This window comes from Doryrhamphus excisus, chromosome 4 (assembly GCF_030265055.1).
Source record: "Doryrhamphus excisus isolate RoL2022-K1 chromosome 4, RoL_Dexc_1.0, whole genome shotgun sequence".
Taxonomy (NCBI): domain Eukaryota; kingdom Metazoa; phylum Chordata; class Actinopteri; order Syngnathiformes; family Syngnathidae; genus Doryrhamphus; species Doryrhamphus excisus.
This window is the reverse complement of record NC_080469.1, coordinates 23,916,932-23,935,830: the sequence shown is the minus strand read 5'-3', so window position 1 is coordinate 23,935,830 and position 18,899 is coordinate 23,916,932. Positions and strand designations below refer to the sequence as shown.

Genomic DNA, 18,899 nt, shown 5'->3' with positions numbered 1-18,899 from the left:
CAGCACAATTTTTACTTTTTGTTTTTGTGTTTCTCATAATATAATAATAATTTATCTTATATATATATATATATATACGTTTTTATAATGCAGAAGACATCGATTACGTTTCTTTGCACAGGCAAAAATAGTTGATCATGTAACTGCACACTAACGGATGTCACGTCACTTTTGCAACCATGACCAAAATTTTCCGGAATTTTCTGGAATTTTCTTTACTAGGCCGAAATGGTGGACGGGAAAGACATGATTTGTGATTAACAGATTGACCATAATTATTGGAGAGGAATTGCTGCCACTCCTGGAAGACACAAGGAGGCTAAAATTAAAATTAAAATTAAAATTAAAATTAAAATTAAAATTAAAATTAAAATTAAAATTAAAATTAAAATTGAAATTGAAATTGAAATTGAAATTAAAATTAAAATTAAAATTAAAATTAAAATTAAAATTGAAATTGAAATTGAAATTGAAATTGAAATTGAAATTGAAATTGAAATTGAAATTGAAATTGAAATTAAAATTAAAATTAAAATTAAAATTGAAATTGAAATTGAAATTGAAATTGAAATTGAAATTGAAATTGAAATTGAAATTGAAATTGAAAATGTTTCTGTTTTTGCCGCCAGCGGGCCACACTTTGGACACCCCTGTGTTATGGTATTGTCTGTCCCTTGACAAGATGATGAAATGTAAGGGTTGTACTTTTGTTTTGATGATAATTTTGTTTTGATTGAACTCCTAAATTGCTCTCTTTTTAACCCCCCCTCCCCCAGAACCTCTGTGTGTTGGCTTTGCATGTACCACAATAATATATTACAAATCCATCCCATGGTGACTGATTGCACTCCACCAGTAACTCCCACGCGGTGCTGCACTTTTTCCCATTTCCATTTTTTATCTTCCACAGCTGACACTGCAGAGCACCAAGTCCAGAGTGGCCTTCTTTGAAGAACTCTAAAATAGTGTGTTCATGAACGTTCTGACAACCTTCCTGTCCTGGAACATTCCTCCGCCGCTACCGCTACGTGACGCACACATCATTTGGGATTCATTTTAAAATGAAAACTGTTGAGCGGATGTACTACTACTAAATCATATCAATTACATAATATAATAACTTTGTCATAAAGTTACATTTATACGTATTATTATACGTCACATGTTTACACTTGATGTGTAAACCAATTGCTAGAAATGTTTAATAGTACATATAATAGTTTGTAGCTAGTTAATAATGAAGTAATAGTACTAAATACACTCCTGATCAAAATATTACAAAGTTGAAAAATTGCAAAAAATTATTATTAAAAAGCATTACAGTGAAATAGGTCAAAAGTACTAGTTATAGCTAAAATAAAAATAGCGTTATTGGTTTGGGCATGCTTGATGCCTGTTTTTCCGGAGGCGAGTGGGAATGTTGCAGGTGGTGAAGATGGCTTCACGGAGGGCATCAGCTGTCCGGAACGGGATGCCCGTTTTTTGTAAACATTGCTTGCCATCCATCCGCAAATGTTCCCAATTGGATTTCAATCAGGGGAACAAAAGAGTGACTTTAGAATCCTTTGTCAATGAAGTGCACCTAAACCTCCATTGTTCCATCAAAGGAAAACATCCCAGGTCGGATCTCCTTGGAAGATTGGAAGCCATCAAGGTTACATCTTTTCTCCTTCAGAGAATAAAACTTCCCTCCACGATTTAATGTCCCATGTTTGGTTCTCTCCAAACGGGCAATTTTGAGTTTTTTCTTCCTAAAAGCTTCCTCTGGCAGATGCCGTCTGATGGTTGCTGGACTGCACTCAGCACCAGTAACAACCTTCATTTGGGCCCGAGATATGGTCCCGTGTCTTGACGGACAGCCAATGTGGACCCGCCTTTTGATTAAGCTGATGAACAGCCTGCAAATTCTTGCAATTTTTCATTCAGTCTTAAAATTTTCGATTTGGAGTGTATGATGAACAAAATACATATCTATATGACTCCACTTCATGAGAACCTCAAACGTTCCAATTTGAAAAATTAATTCATTAGCTAGCCACTAGATGGCAACACATTTGCCTTTACTCGGAATGCCTTACCTCTAAACTTGTCAACAAACAAAAAACCTCTATTATCATTCATATTATTCTAACCATGTGTAAGCATATGCTAATTTTTATTTCGGTTATGTGGACAGAAACGAGTTCCACACTATTATGTCATGGATATTACCACAATACTGTTTGTTTATCAAAATTTCATCAAAGTAGGATTCCTTAATTACAATTGAAATATTTTCATAATTACGACATTAAAAAAAAATCTGGTTATAACCTTCAAAATATAGTTTTTAGTATTATTACTGTGGAAGAGCAATTGCAATATAGTGTACTACTATGAATGTGAATGTGAGTGTGAATGGTTGTTTGTCTATATGTGTCCTGTGATTGGCTGGCGACCAGTCCGTGAGGTGTGCCCCGCCTCTCGCCCGAAGACAGCTGGGATAGGCTCCAGCTTTGTATTGGTAACTGCGGAGGAGCGATTGCAATACAGTCAGCTAAGCCTTATTGTTGTTTAAGTCAGCTATAACGTAACGCTATCATCTTTTATTATGATCCTTTAGCATAAAATGACCCATATCGGTTAGCTTTTAGCATCTTTAATGTACATTTGCATACTTCTTCTGTCCTTTCAGTTAGATTGACGTGTTCTCGGGCACAGGATGGAGATTTCGCCCAGTAAAATTCTCAGTAATGGCTTTGGAATGTTTTCCTTCCGTTATGCAAATGAGCGTCTTTTCGGCTGGGAATTAAATCTGCGTATTAGACACTCCCTGCTGAGAACATCGTTTCCCACAGTCACCTCATGAGAGAACTGCCGCTGGCGGTGTTGACAAATACAGTATACAGTCAGAGGAAGTAAGTTACTCTTGAAAAGTCAGTTTTAGAAGCTTTTGGTTGAATCTTAAGAATATAAAAATAATCATGGTTTGGAATAATGGAGTTACTTAATGTCAGATGTGATCATGTAAAACACAATAATGTAAAAATGTAAGACAAAAGCTCTTTAATAGTGTATTTTAGAAGCTTTTGGTGAAATCTTAAGAATATAAAAATAATCATGCTTTGGAATAATGGAGTTACTTAATGTAAGATGTGATCATGTAAAACACAATAATGTAAAAATGTAAGACAAAAGCTCTTTAATAGTGTATTTTAGAAGCTTTTGGTGAAATCTTAAGAATATAAAAATAATCACGGTTTGGAATAATGGAGTTACTTAATGTCAGATGTGATCATGTAAAACACAATAATGTAAAAATGTAAGACAAAAGCTCTTTAATAGTGTATTTTAGAAGCTTTTGGCGAAATCTAAGCAGGTAAATATTGCATAATAAATAAAAATAACCAGCACATTCAACCCAGCAGACAGTGTTTTGCTTTGGAATATTTTAGCTACGTCAGGTAATATTTAACTTTAACAGCCTGTTTTAGAAGCTTTTGGCGAAATCTAAGCAGGTAAATATTGCATAATAAATAAAAATAACCATCACATTCAAACCAACAGACAGGATTTTGCTTTGGAATATTTTTGCTACGTCGGTAATATTTAACAGCCTATTTTGAACTTTAACAGCCTGTTTTAGAAGCTTTTGGTGAAATCTTAAGAATATAAAAATAATCATGGTTTGGAATAATGGAGTTACTTAATTTAAGATGTGATCATGTAAAACACAATAATGTAAAAATGTAAAACAAAAGCTCTTTAATAGTGTATTTTAGAAGCTTTTGGCGAAATCTAAGCAGGTAAATATTGCATAATAAATCAAAATAACCAGCACATTCAACCCAGCAGACAGTGTTTTGCTTTGGAATATTTTAGCTACGTCAGGTAATATTTAACTTTAACAGCCTGTTTTAGAAGCTTTTGGCGAAATCTAAGCAGGTAAATATTGCATAATAAATAAAAATAACCATCACATTCAAACCAACAGACAGGATTTTGCTTTGGAATATTTTTGCTACGTCTGTAATATTTAACAGCCTATTTTGAACTTTAACAGCCTGTTTTAGAAGCTTTTGGTGAAATCTAAGCAGGTAAATATTGCATAATAAATAAAAATAACCACCCCATTCAACCCAGCAGACAGTATTTTGCTTTGGAATATTTTTGCTACATTGGTAATATTTAACAGTCTATATTTAACTTTAACAGCCTGTTTTAGAAGCTTTTGGTGAAATCTAAGTAGGTAAATATTGCATAATAAATAAAAATAACCAGCACATTCAACCCAGCAGACAGTATTTTGCTTTGGAATATTTTTGCTACGTCAAATAATATTTAACAGCCTATATTGAACTTTAACAGCCTGTTTTAGAAGCTTTTGGTGAAATCTAAGCAGGTAAATATTGCATAATAAATACAAAATAACCATCACATTCAACCCAGCAGACAGTATTTTGCTTTGGAATATTTTAGCTATTTTAACTTTAACAGCCTGTTTTAGAAGCTTTTGGGGAAATGTGATGAAAGTAAGCCTTAGTGTATCTCCACCATGATCAGTGGTGGCCAATAATTTATGTCAAATATTTCCTCCTTTATCCCATATGACGTCACCAGACGGCGTCCATTATCATCAAAGTCTTTATTCCCTTTTGTTTTGAAAAGTCCCCAAAATATGTCAGGCAGGTCTTGAGGGTATTAATTATCATAAAAGCACGCCTTGTTCGTTTGTCATCCATCTTAACCGGACTAAACTGACCCACTTCTGTGGCGGGCTGAGCTGCCCGGATGTGTAGCGTTTTTGGGGAGGGGGGTGAAATCTGCAAGGCGTTGTTTTGGAGAGAAATGGCCTCAGAGACCCACTTAGGAGGGGAACATCTTGCTTTGAGGCTCCCGGGTCTGATTAGTCATTTCTAGGGAAGAAGAGAAGCAAGTCAATAACTTGGAATGCCATTCTTTGAAAAATACTTTTTTCTACACTTGGAGTAGAAAATATCTCTTCCTGGAACATCTACTACATTTACATTACACCCTCTATCACCCTAATACCCTAGTCCTCTATCACCCTAACCCTCTATCACCCTAGCACTGTATCACCCTAACCCTCTAACACCCGAGCCCTCTATCACCCTAATACCCTTATCACCCTATCACCCTAGCCCTCCATCACCCTAATACCCTTTATCACCCTAACCCTCTATCACCCTAATACCCTTATCACCCTAATACCCTTATCACCCTAATACCCTTTATCACCCTATCACCCTAGCCCTCCATCACCCTAATACCCTCTATCACCCTAACCCTCTATCACCCTAATACCCTTTATCACCCTAATACCCTGTATCACCCTAACCCTCTATCACCCTAACTCTCTATCACCCTAACCCTCTATCACCCTAATACCCTTTATCACCCTAATACCCTGTATCACCCTAACCCTCTATCACCTTAACTCTCTATCACCCTAACCCTCTATCACCCTAATACCCTTTATCACCCTAATACCCTGTATCACCCTAACCCTCTATCACCTTAACTCTCTATCACCCTAACCCTCTATCACCCTAATACCCTTTATCACCCTAATACCCTGTATCACCCTAACCCTCTATCACCTTAACTCTCTATCACCCTAACCCTCTATCACCCTAATACCCTTTATCACCCCAATACTCTCTATCACCCTAGCCCTCCATCACCCTAACCCTCTAACACCCTAGCCCTCCATCACCCTAATACCCTTGCCCTCTATCACCCTAATACCCTAACCCTCTAACACCCTCATACCAAAAAACCCTTTCTCAACCTAACACCCTAACACCTGAACTCTCTAACACCCAAACTTTCTAACACCCGAACCTTCTAACACCCTAATACCCTATCACCCTAGCCCTCTATCACCCTAATATCCTAACCCTCTAACACCCTAACCCTCTATCACCCTAACCCTCTATCACCCTAACCCTCCATCACCCTAATACCCTAACCCTCTAACACCCTCATACCAAAAAACCCTTTCTCACCCTAACGCCCTAACACCTGAACTCCTGAACCTCTAACACCCAAACTTTCTAGCACCCGAACCTTCTAACACCCTAATACCCTATCACCCTAGCCCTCTATCACCCTAATACCCTAACCTTCTAACACCCGAACCCTCTAACACCCTAATACCCTAACCCTCTATCACCCTAATACCCTAACCGTCTAACACCCTCATACCAAAAACCCTCATCCTCACCCTCTATCACCCTAACACCCAAACTTTCTAACACCCGAACCTTCTACCACCTATCACCCTAGCCCTCTATCACCCTAATATCCTAACATCTAGCACTCTAACCCTTTATCACCCTAACACCCCAATACCTTAACCCTCTATCATCCCAACCCTCTATCACCCTAATACCCTAACCCTCTATCACCCTAATACCCTAACCCTCTAACACTACAGTCTTCCAACACCCCGATCCTGTGTTAGCACGTTAGCATGTTTGGGTAGCCAATGAGAAGCCAGCAGCCTTTAGTAAAGAAGTAAAGCGTGGCGTTAATGACGTGTTTTACTGGTGGAGATGCTAACCAAGGTAGCTAAGCGCCATCTCACGGACGCGTTTGCTGCCAATGGCGGCATGGCATCAAAGGTGCGCTAAAACTCCCAAGTAGGCCAACTTGTTGTGTGCTGAGTGAGGATGTCATCATCAGATGTTATGTAAGCGGCACGGAGCTGAGAGCGCCTTTCATTCATGTGCTTCACACACAAGATGCTGGCCTCGCTAACATCAGCATGGCAGACGTCCCAGTGCGCGCACGCACACACACACACGCACACACACACACACACACACACACACTCTGCAAAGAAACTCAAACCGCCGTCAGGTCTGGAAGTTCTCCCGCCTGTAATCTCTATTTTTAGGCTACCGAATCGCGTTTCCACTGTTTTTTTTTTTTCCCTTTCGTGTGACTTTTTCAACGCCTCCTTCCGAGATCCAAACAGCGAGGCCTAAATAGCGTCATGTGACAACCATGAAGCGTCCATGCAGGCGGTGCTGGTTACTGCTGTGTAAGTACAAATGATCTGTTCCAGGGTCAACATGTGGCCATCACAAAAACTTAATTAAGCACACGGGCAATGTTTTAAATCACTTTTTAGCTTATTTTTACTGTAATACAAGTGTAAAAAGAAGTTAACTAATCTGTAACTACAAATGATCTGTTCCAGTGTCAAAATGTGGCCATCACAAAAACTTAATTAAGCACACGGGCAATGTTTTAAAGCACCTTTTAGCCTATTTTTACTGCAATAAAAGTGTAAAAAGAAGTTAACTAATCTGTAACTACAAATGATCTGTTCCAGGGTCAAGATGTGGCCATCACAAAAGCTTTATTAAGCACACGGGCAATGTTTTAAAGCACGTTAGCTTATTTTTACTGTAATACAAGTGTAAAAAGAAGTTAACTGCCATGTAAGTACAAATGATCTGTTCCAGGGTCAACATGTGGCCATCACAAAAACTTAATTAAGCACACGGGCAATGTTTTAAAGCACTTTTTAGCTTATTTTTTACTGTAATACAAGTGTAAAAAGAAGTTAACTAATCTGTAACTACAAATGATCTGTTCCAGTGTCAAAATGTGGCCATCACAAAAACTTAATTAAGCACACGGGCAATGTTTTAAAGCACCTTTTAGCCTATTTTTACTGCAATAAAAGTGTAAAAAGAAGTTAACTAATCTGTAACTACAAATGATCTGTTCCAGGGTCAAGATGTGGCCATCACAAAAGCTTTATTAAGCACACGGGCAATCTTTTAAAGCACTGTTTCAGCCTATTTTTTTACTGTAATACAAGTGTAAAAAGAAGTTAACTACTGGGTAACTGCAAATGATCTGTTCCAGGGTCAAGATGTGGCCATCACAAAAGCTTTATTAAGCACACGGGCAATGTTTTAAAGCACTTTTTAGCCTATTTTTTACTGTAATACAAGTGTAAAAAGAAGTAAACTGCCGTGTAAGTACAAATGATCTGTTCCAGGGTCAAGATGTGGCTATCACAAAGGCGTTATTAAGCACACAGCAATGTTTTAAAGCACTTTTCCAGCCTATTTTTACTGTAATACAAGTGTAAAAGGAAGTTAACTACTGGGTAACTGCAAATGATCTGTTCCAGGGTCAAGATGTGGCCATCACAAAAGCTTTATTAAGCACACGGCCAATGTTTTAAAGCACTTTTTAACCTATTTTTACTGCAATACAAGTGTAAAAAGAAGTTAACTGCTGTATAACTACAAATGATCTGTTCCAGGGTCAAGATGTGGTCATCACAAAAGCTTTATGAAGCACACGGGCAATGTTTTAAAGCACTTGTTAGCTTATTTTTATTGCAATACAAGTGTAAAAAGAAGTTAACTGCTCTGTAACTACAAATGATCTGTACCAGGGTCAAGATGTGGCCATCACAAAAGCTTTATTAAGCACACGGGCAATGTTTTAAAGCACTTGTTAGCTTATTTTTATTGCAATACAAGTGTAAAAAGAAGTTAACTGCTCTGTAACTACAAATGATCTGTACCAGGGTCAAGATGTGGCCATCACAAAAGCTTTATTAAGCACACGGGCAATGTTTTAAAGCACTTTTTAACCTATTTTTACTGCAATACAAGTGTAAAAAGAAGTTAACTGCTGTATAACAACAAATGATCTGTTCCAGGGTCAAGATGTGGCCATCACAAAGGCATTATTAAGCACACAGGCAATGTTTTAAAGCACTTTTTAGCCTATTTTACTGCAATACAAGTGTAAAAAGAAGTAAACTGCCATGTAAGTACAAATGATCTGTTCCAGGGTCAAGATGTGGCCATCACAAAAGCTTTATTAAGCACACGGGCAATGTTTTAAAGCACTTTTTAACCTATTTTTACTGCAATACACGTGTAAAAAGAAGTTAACTGCTGTATAACTACAAATGATCTGTTCCAGGGTCAAGATGTGGCCATCACAAAAGCTTTATGAAGCACACGGGCAATGTTTTAAAGCACTTTTTAACCTATTTTTACTGCAATACAAGTGTAAAAAGAAGTTAACTGCTCTGTAACTACAAATGATCTGTACCAGGGTCAAGATGTGGCCATCACAAAAGCTTTATTAAGCACACGGGCAATGTTTTAAAGCACTTTTTAGCCTATTTTTACTGCAATACAAGTGTAAAAAGAAGTTAACTGCTGTGTAACTACAAATGATCTGTACCAGGGTCAAGACGTGGCCACCACAAAAACTTAATTAAGCACACAGGCAATGTTTTAAAGCACCTTTTAGCCTATTTTTACTGCAATATAGTAGTGTAAAAAGAAGTAAACTGCTGTGTAAGTACAAATGATCTGTTCCAGGGTCAAGATGTGGCCATCATAAAAGCTTTATTTATCTGTTTAGATTCGGGATTACAGACGGCTCGGCCACGTCGGGCGAAATGTCTAATTTTCAGAATCACTTTTCATAAATAGTGAAAGCGAGAGTTGGAAAGAAAAAAAAAGAGATGCGTTTTATTTAATCGTCTATTTCCTGCGACTCCACCAGGGATGTCGTTTATAAGAAACTCAATCAAAACAATCAGAGAGACGCGAAGAAATGAAATGAAAGTAGCGTCGCGTCGTTCCTGGCGGACCTGCCAACATGGCGGCGCTGGTCGCCTTTTGTTTTTTTGTGTGTGTTTTTTTTCTTTTTTTCTTTTTTCACATGAGTGGGTTTAATTTGCTTCATCGCGGCGGCGGAGGGGCTGATATCAATAGAGCGGGAGGCGAAGCGCGGCGGGGTCCTACAGGCCTAATTTCATCGGGATCATCCGCAATTGGCTCTCCCGCCTGTTTCCATTAGCCTGCGAGCGGGCCTGAAACAAACCAGGGCGGATCAATGAGAATGTGTGGCGGCGGCGGCGGCGGCGGCGGCGGCGGTGGCGGCGGCGAAGAGAGAGAGAGAGAAAAAGTGTAACGAGGAGTCGCTGGCGTCTGGTTTTCACGGTCGAGTGCTTCCAGGGAAAATATGAAAGCCAGAAAGACGAGAATATGTTGGAATTTCAACTTTTCATCAATACCATTTTTAGCATGGAAAATAGTCTGTTCCAGGGTCAAACTATTAAGCCTACAGGTGATGTTTCCACTTTGACCTTGAATGGTAAAAGTCAATTTGCATCATTTATCTAAGCATTCTTTACTGTCGTACAAGTGTAAAAAGAAGTAAAGATGTTAAAGATGTTGGTGTTAAAAGATGAAAGCATTGTCGACAAATAATTAATAGTGGTTTAAATTAAATAAAAAAAATGAAAAATTTTAACATTTTCAAATTACACAGTAAAAGTTATTAAAATACAAAAGCATTATTTAAAAAAATAATAAGAAATAGTGTAAAAAACTTTAAAATGTAAAATTTCAAAACAAAAAATAGACAATTATTAAAATATAAAAGCATTGTATTCAAATAAAACTAATTATATACATTTAAAACAATTAAAAATGTAAAATAAAAAATAAATAAATAAGAGACTATTTTTAAAATCTAAAACCAGTCTTCAAATAAAATCCAAAAAAATTAAGAAACTAAATGTTTAAAATTAAAAAACAAAAAAAAAATATTCAAATATAAAAACATTGTCTTCAAATACAAATAATTTTTTATAATAGATTTCCAAACAATGTAAAAAAAATACAAAAATAATAAAAGCATTGTCTTCAAATAAAAATAAATTCAAAAGAAAATAAAAACAAAAAGAAAATTAATAAAGTATAAAAGCATTGTTACATAAAAAATATTTTAAAAAATGCTAAAATAATTAAAATACAAAAGCATTGTCTTTAAATAAAAATAGAAATAGTTTCAAAAATATCAATAATGCAAACTTTCTCAAAAATATAAAAGCATTGTTTTCAAATAAATTAATAAATAACAAATGTAAAAAAAAACAAAAAAGATAAAGAAAATGATTAAAGTAAAAGTATTTTAAAAATGTATTAAAAATTAAACATACAAAGCACTGTCTTCAAATAAAAAATAAATCAAAATATGAACTATGTTAAATTTTTCAAATAACAGAAAATTATTCAAATATAAAAGCAAAAAGGAAAAAGAAAGAAAGTTACTGTAAAACTACCAACCTTAGGAGCAAATGTTTGGGCAAATGCAAGGGCAATTGCTTCATTCTTTACAGTCATACAAGCGTAAAAAGTAGGGTGGCACTCTTGGATTGAAATATAAAACATTGTCTTCAAAATAAATAAATATTTTTTTTAAATGAAAAAATAAAAAGTTGAGTGACAAAGCATGGATGTAAAGGCGATTAGCATCTTTATTTGACATTCTTTCCTGTCATTCAAGTGCAAATGGACGGGAAGCACTGTTGCATTGAAAGTCTTTAATTGGCCAACATTTTTTTCATTCAAGCTTATAAAGAAGTCTGAAAAACAAACACATTCAACACAAAAGACCAAAGCCAAAAATTGCACCATTTTTAAACATTCTTAACAGCTAAAAAATAACGCTAACCATGCTAGCGGGTGAATTAGCATACAGTGGCACTACCCCAGTGTTGAAATCTGGTGAGGTTTGCCAAGAATTTGTGCAACATTGGACTTAATTAGTGGCTTTGCTGCACTCCCGTTGTGATGCAGTACACTTGTAGTATTGCTGTACTACATATGTACACACATCAATACGTCTCTGACAACGTGGATGGAAAGTCTTTGTAAAAACGAGGATTTATTGATGCAAGTCTTGCGTTGGATGAGCGAGGTAAAAATGTCAAGAATCACAAGGAATGCGTTTTTTTTTCATGTTTTTTAGAACGCTAAACTCACCCGGTGCCATGAAAGCAGCATGAGACGTCTCGGCTTCCTTTTCACGAGCAGCAAATGTTGGAAACCCAGATGATGAAATCAATTGTGTGTGTGTGTGTGTGTGTGTGTGTGTGTGTGTGTGTGTGTGTGAGACTTCCACACACCAGCTGTTGGCTCATGTCGCCGCCGTAATGACTTTTTTTTCCCTTCGCTCGCTCAATCGGCAGCTGCAGCACCACACACAAAAACCTTCCATTGTGTCGCACTCCGTCGTTGTTAGCGTACGCTGCCCCTTTGTCGCCCGACAACTGCGCTAAAATGCTAATGACGAGAATACGATTTTTTTTTTGCACGGTGCAAAATGAGAAAGACCGTTTTCCGTATTGCAGCTGTTGATTCATTACATAATGTCATTGTATGCTCATATCACCTCGTACTTCGGTACGGGACAAAAAATTACAAAATTTTAAAATTCCAAAAAAAACACAAAAGAACCCTTAAACTATATTATGAAAGCAGGAAGTGAACAAATGTAACAGTTACTGATTGTAAAAGTACCAGATGGAGGGGTAGGATTTAATAAGCTTTGCTTCACCTCAAAGTCCCGCTAAATTTAAATAAATAAATAAACACAAATAAATACATAAATGAATACATAAATAAATGCATAAATAAATACATGAATAAAAATGATTTTAAAAATTAATAAAAAAAATTAAAAGAATAAAAAAAAAACTTAAACTATATTAGGAAAGCAGGAAGTGAACAAATGTAACAGTTACTGATTGTAAAAGTACCAGATGGAGGGGTAGGATTTAATAAGCTTTGCTTCACCTCAAAGTCCCGCTAAATTTAAATAAATAAATACACAAATACACAAATAAATACATAATTAAATACATAAATAAATACATAAATAAATACATGAATAAATACATGAATAAATACATGAATAAATACATGAATAAATACATGAATAAATACATAAATAAAAATATTTTTTAAAATTAATAAAAAAAAACTTAAACTATATTAGGAAAGCAGGAAGTGAACAAATGTAACAGTTACTGATTGTAAAAGTACCAGATGGAGGGGTAGGATTTAATAAGCTTTGCTTCACCTCAAAGTCCCGCTAAATTTAAATAAATAAATACATAAATAAATACATAAATAAATACAAAATAAAATAATTTTAAAAATTAATAAATAAACAAAATTAAAAAGTGAACAAATGTAACAGTTAGTGATTGTAAAAGTACCAGATGGAGGGGTAGGATTTAATAAGCTTTGCTTCTTCCTACTCCTTTTGGACATGTGGAACTGGGAACTGATTATGTGATGCATTCAATTGTAATCTGGAAATTGGAAATTCCTAATTTTGCAAGAATAAAGTTGCGTAATATTGTGAGGAAAAAGCAGTAATTTTACAAAAATGATTGATTATGGATATTGATTGCTCACATTGCAGCTTGTCCTTCACGTGAGTGGATGGAAGACCTCGCTCGGCCATCAGTGACTTCATTAAAATTCTCCACGCCGCGTTGCCTCCGGGTGGAGGGAATATTCTCTCTCTCTCTCTCTCTCTCGGTTTCATTTTCATGGCTGTTCTTTGCTTGGCCCGACACTTTACGACACTCGCCGTGAGCCCTACGAGGACGTAAAAGCGACATTGTGTCGTACGTGGACGGGCCACTCGTAACCTTCCACTTCCACAACCTTTCAATACGTGTCAGTACGCACATTCGCCAATTATTCCTCATAATATCACAACTCTGCTATTTTTCTCATAATATTATGACTTTATTATGACATGTAAAATCACGCGTTTGTGATAATATTTACATTTTATTTTTGTGAAATGAAGACCTTTTTCATATTACTATGGCTTTATGCTTGGAAAAGTCATTTTCTCAGAATGTTATGAGTTCATTCTTGTAAAATGACTCCTTTAATATACAGATAGATACATTTTTTAGAAGATACATTTTACTCATATGGTGACATTATATCGTAAAATGTATTCTTGCAATATTCTGCTTATCGGAATCTAAACATTTTATATTTGTGTAAATTTATGGCTTTTTTTTTTTTTTACATTTTATTCAGTTAAAAATAAATTACCCCCCCCCCCCCAAAAAAATCAGATTTTCTCATATTATCACATTATTCTTGGAAAAATTACATGTTGTTTATTTTTAATTACAAATTTAATAAAAAAAAATTCTCAGAATATTATATTTTTATTCTTGAAAAAGTATTAAATTAAAATTATGAATTTTTCCTCATTATAATAGGACTTGTGAAATTACAAATTTTCCCCACTTGTTTTTCTCCTCTCATTTATTTTTGATTTTTTTTTTCAATTAAAACTTTTTATAAGTTACTTTTATAATTGTTTCTATTTTCGGAAAAGTATGAATTGAAAATTATTCCTTTTTACTCATAATATTATAACTTGTAATATTACAACTTTATTTGTTTGAAATTAGCTATTTAAAATTATGACCTTATGCTTATGAAATACAAAATAAATTCTCATAAAATTAGCAGTTTATTCTTGTAAAATTACTAAAATTATAAAAAATAAAATAAAATTATTAAAACATTTTAAATGTATTAACAATTATTATTACAGATTTATTTTTTACATATTATTCTATAAAATTAAAAAAATTAAATTATCAGAATCTTTGCCTTTTTTTCTGTTTCTCATGGCTGCTTGTCGCTATGCTGCAGCACTCCTTCTCCAGGGTGCACATTTTTGGAGCTGTCGTGGCTGTAGGCAACCTCCTGATCATCAACATCTCCATCACGGCCGTCAGCTCCATGAACCACAAATCCTTTCGGACGCCAGTTTTCCCATCGATTGGAGCCGCGAGCCCCTCAGCTGATGTTGATTGACAGCTCCGCCTCGTTCAGGCGCAGACGCCCGCTCTGGATTATCGACGGCCGCCCGCCGGCGGGATCAATCAACATCACTTAGGCGGCGCCGCTGGGCCACGTCTGTCAGATGGTTTTGTCACGTGGACGTTTTTTTTTTTTTTTTTTTAAACCACTGCCGGCTTCTCTAAATCCTTTCACTAAGCGTACATAGAACATGATTGATTGATTGACATACGTCAATTTCTGTTCTTAGTGTCAGCACTTCTACTCCTTTTCCTTGTTTTTTTGTTGTGGTACCCCTCTAAGGTCCCCAGCCCGCACTTTGGACACCACTTCTCTAACCTAACCACAAAAATGGCAATGCTACAATGCTAGTTATATAGTATTTGCATTATTTTACTCTCAAATACTAGATAAATATGAAGTATTTTCTTCGGTGGTACTGTCTCTAGACCAAACAACATGGCTGGTCTCACCACAGTTTTGTTTACCTTTCCTAATTGATTTAATTTAATTTTAATTCATTTAAATTTGGATTTTTGTTATGTTTTATTTTATATGAAATTTCATTTCATTTAAATTTTTTTTATTTTATTTTATTTTATTTTATTTTATTTTATTTTATTTTATTTTATTTTATTTTATTTTATTTTATTTTATTTTATTTTATTTTATTTTATTTTATTTTATACTTGGTTTCATTTTGTTTGGTTTGGTTTAATTTTGTCAAATTTGAATCAGTTTAAATTAGTTCAATTAAAAATGTTGTTTAATTTGAATTAATTAAATTTAAGTTTATTTTAACACATTTTATTTAATTTACTTTAATATAATTTTATGTTTAATTTAACATAGTTTTGTTACAATAAAATGATTATTTTGGGGGATTTTAAAAATTTTAAATGTTTATTTTATTTCTGTTCATTTTAGTTTAATGTCATTTTAATTGGTTTTATTTAATTCTTTCATGTTTTGCTTTTATTTTAATTTTATTTTAATTAATTTAGATTTAAATAAATAATTAATTTTATTCATTTACTTGTCACGCAACATGAAGAATTAAAGTACTTTATTCATCACACCAGTAACAAGCCGTTACACCCATTTGGACACCCCTTGATGCACCTTTAACCTGATCTGCACCAACAAGGTTCTTCCTTGGCCTATCCATCATTTTGGGGGAAAACAAGTTGGGTTTATTTTTGTAGTTTTACGCCAGGAAGTAGTGATAGAAACATCACTTGTCGCCCGGCGGAACGTGTGTTTTGGCGGAAGGTAAAACGCTGCGTCCCGCTGCCATTATGCTAAAGCTCCCATCCGGAACATTCCACACCAGCACGCTCACACTTTGAGTCAACCCAGGGAAGCGGCAGGCGGCAGGCGGCGTACATCCCGGGAGAGGACTGTGAATAATTGATTTCCACCAGGGAAACGCCCCCCCCCCCCCCCCCCCCCGCCCCCCCATCCCTGGTGATGCATTGAGGAGGTGATTCAATAACTGCACTGATCCCTGCAACTTTGGGAAAGTTGGTTGGCGGGAAAAAAAAATAAAAAATCACCCCCCCCCCCCTCTCCGTGCTCCCCCAGGAGCACATCCGTGTTATTTTCCTTACCGAGTACACAACATAAAGGAAGAGCTTTTATGTTGAAGGACGTGAGGGTCGCCAGAGGAGCCGATGACGTCATAGTCTTCTCTCCCGGGTGCGTTCATGTGAAGCCTCTCTTTCAGGACTAATGAGCATTCATATCACGTAAAAAAAATAAAAAAAAATAAAAAAAAATCCCAGCCCCGCACGCTTAATGGAGCATTAAGTCTCATCAAAGTGTTGTTTAACGAACAACATGGCGGCTGCTGCTGCTTTTAATGACCTGCGTGATGCAGCCTTATCTTGACTTATGTAGAAAGTGCTGACGCGGCATCGGGGCTCTTTATCAGCCCTCTGCCGCACCGCAACTCGGAAATGGGAAGCAGGACAAATAGCGCCACTTCTGATAAGCTTGGGAAGGTTTGTTGGCTATCAAAATGACATTCAAAATGTTGCAGTGTGCATGCCGGGCCTGTAGATGGCGCAGGTCAGCCCTTTTCAGCAACAAACAACACAGAGTCACTGGCGGAACAAAGGAAACCCAACAGCCTTTGTCCATTGTATAAGGCCTCTTTGGTTTCACTAAAAGCTTCTAAAATACACTTTTAAAGAACTTTTGGGACATAAAACGTTGTGGAACACAAATATTCCAAACCAAAAAGCCATCTGCTGGATTGAATACTTTGCTTATTGTTTACATCCTGTCATTTTATAGGCTTAGATATGACAAAAAGCTTCTAAAATATACTTTTAAAGAGCTTAGCTTTTGTGACATCTTACATGTTGTAACTCATGTTTATTTTTTAATAAAAACGACTTCATTCACCAGCTTTTATTTTATTTTATTTTATTTTATTTTATACTTGGTTTCATTTTGTTTGCTTTCATTTTGTCAAATTTGTCTAAAGTAGTTCAATTCAAAATGTGGTTTAATTCAAATTAATTCAATTTAAGTTTATTTTACTACATTTTATTTAATTAAATTTTATGTTTAATTTTGCGTGGTTTTGTTAAATTTTAATTATTTTTTATAATTATTATTTTTCACTAAAAGCTTCTAAAATACATTTTAAAGAACTTTTGGGTTGTGGAACACAAATATTCCAAACCAAATAGCCATCTGCTGGATTGAATACTTTGCTTATTGTTTACATTTTAGAGGCTTAGATATGACAAAAAGCTTCTAAAATATACTTTTAAAGAGCTTAGCTTTTGTGACATCTTACATGTTGTAACTCATGTTTATTTTTTAATAAAAACGACTTCATCAAACAGCTTCTATTTTATTTTATTTTATTTTATTTTATTTTATTTTATTTTATTTTATTTTATTTTATTTTATTTTATTTTATTTTATTTTATTTTATTTTATTTTATTTTATTTTATTTTATTTTATTTTATTTTATACTTGGTTTCATTTTGTTTGGTTTCATTTTGTCAAATTTGTCTAAAGTAGTTCAATTCAAAATGTGGTTTGATTCGAATTAATTCAATTTAAGTTTATTTTACTACATTTTATTTAATTAAATTTTATGTTTAATTTCGCGTGGTTTTGTTAAATTTTAATTATTTTTTATAATTATTATTTTTCACTAAAAGCTTCTAAAATACACTTTTAAAGAAGTTTTGGGTTGTGGAACACAAATATTCCAAACCAAAAAGCCATCTGCTGGATTGAATACTTTGCTTATTGTTTACATTTTAGAGGCTTAGATATGACAAAAAAAGCTCCTAAAATATACTTTTTAAGAGCTTAGCTTTTGTGACATCTTACATGTTGTAACTCATGTTACATTTTATTTTATTTTATTTTATTTTATTTTATTTTATTTTATTTTATTTTATTTTATTTTATTTTATTTTATTTTATTTTATTTTATTTTATTTTATTTTATTTTATTTTATTTTATTTTATTTTATTTTATTTTATTTTATTTTATTTTATACTTGGTTTCATTTTGTTTGGTTTCATTTTGTCAAATTTGTATCAGTTTAAATTAGTTCAATTAAAAATGTTTTTAATTTGAATTAATTCAATTTAAGTTGATTTTACTACATTTAATTTAATTTAATTGTATGTTTAATTGTGCATAGTTTTGTTTCATTTAAAATATTTTTTTTTCACCAAAAGCTTCTAAAATACACTTTTAAAGAACTTATATTACGTTGTGGAACACAAATATTCCAAACCAAAAAGCCATCTGCTGGATTGAATACTTTGCTTACTGTTTACATTTTAGAGGCTTATATATGACAAAAAGCTTCTAATATATACTTTTCAAGAGCTTTTCAAACTCATGTTTATTTTTTAATAAAATCGACTTCATTAACCAGATTTTATTTTATTTTATTGTAATTTTATTTTAATTTTTTTTTATTCTTGGTTTCATTTTGTTTGGTTTGGTTTCATATAGTCAAATCTGAATCAGTTTAAATTGTGTTCAATTAAAAATGTTTTTAATTTGAATTAAATCAATTTAAGTTGATTTTACCACATTTAATTTAATTTTATGTTTAATTTTGCATAGTTTTGTTTCATTTAAATTATTATTATTTTTTTCACCAAAAGCTGTAAAAATACACTTTTAAAGAACTTTTGGGACATATAACGTTGTGGAACAC

The 18,899-nt window shown here is 34.2% G+C and overlaps 1 protein-coding gene across 3 annotated transcripts in view; it reads left to right on the top strand.

Moving 5' to 3' along the window:
* Positions 1-14,867, top strand: part of nf2a (NF2, moesin-ezrin-radixin like (MERLIN) tumor suppressor a) — a 51,807-nt gene extending 36,940 nt beyond the window's left edge. Inside the window, exon 16 of one of the 3 annotated variants that reach the window (XM_058070669.1) lies at positions 14,544-14,867. In XM_058070669.1, the coding sequence (XP_057926652.1) occupies positions 14,544-14,708 (165 nt within the window). In that variant the 3' untranslated portion in view covers positions 14,709-14,867. Of the gene's footprint in view, positions 1-910; positions 4,265-14,543 lie in introns of those variants that run through there. The other 2 variants (XM_058070670.1, XM_058070671.1) reach the window with 2 other exon arrangements.
* The last annotated feature ends 4,032 nt before the right edge of the window (positions 14,868-18,899 follow it).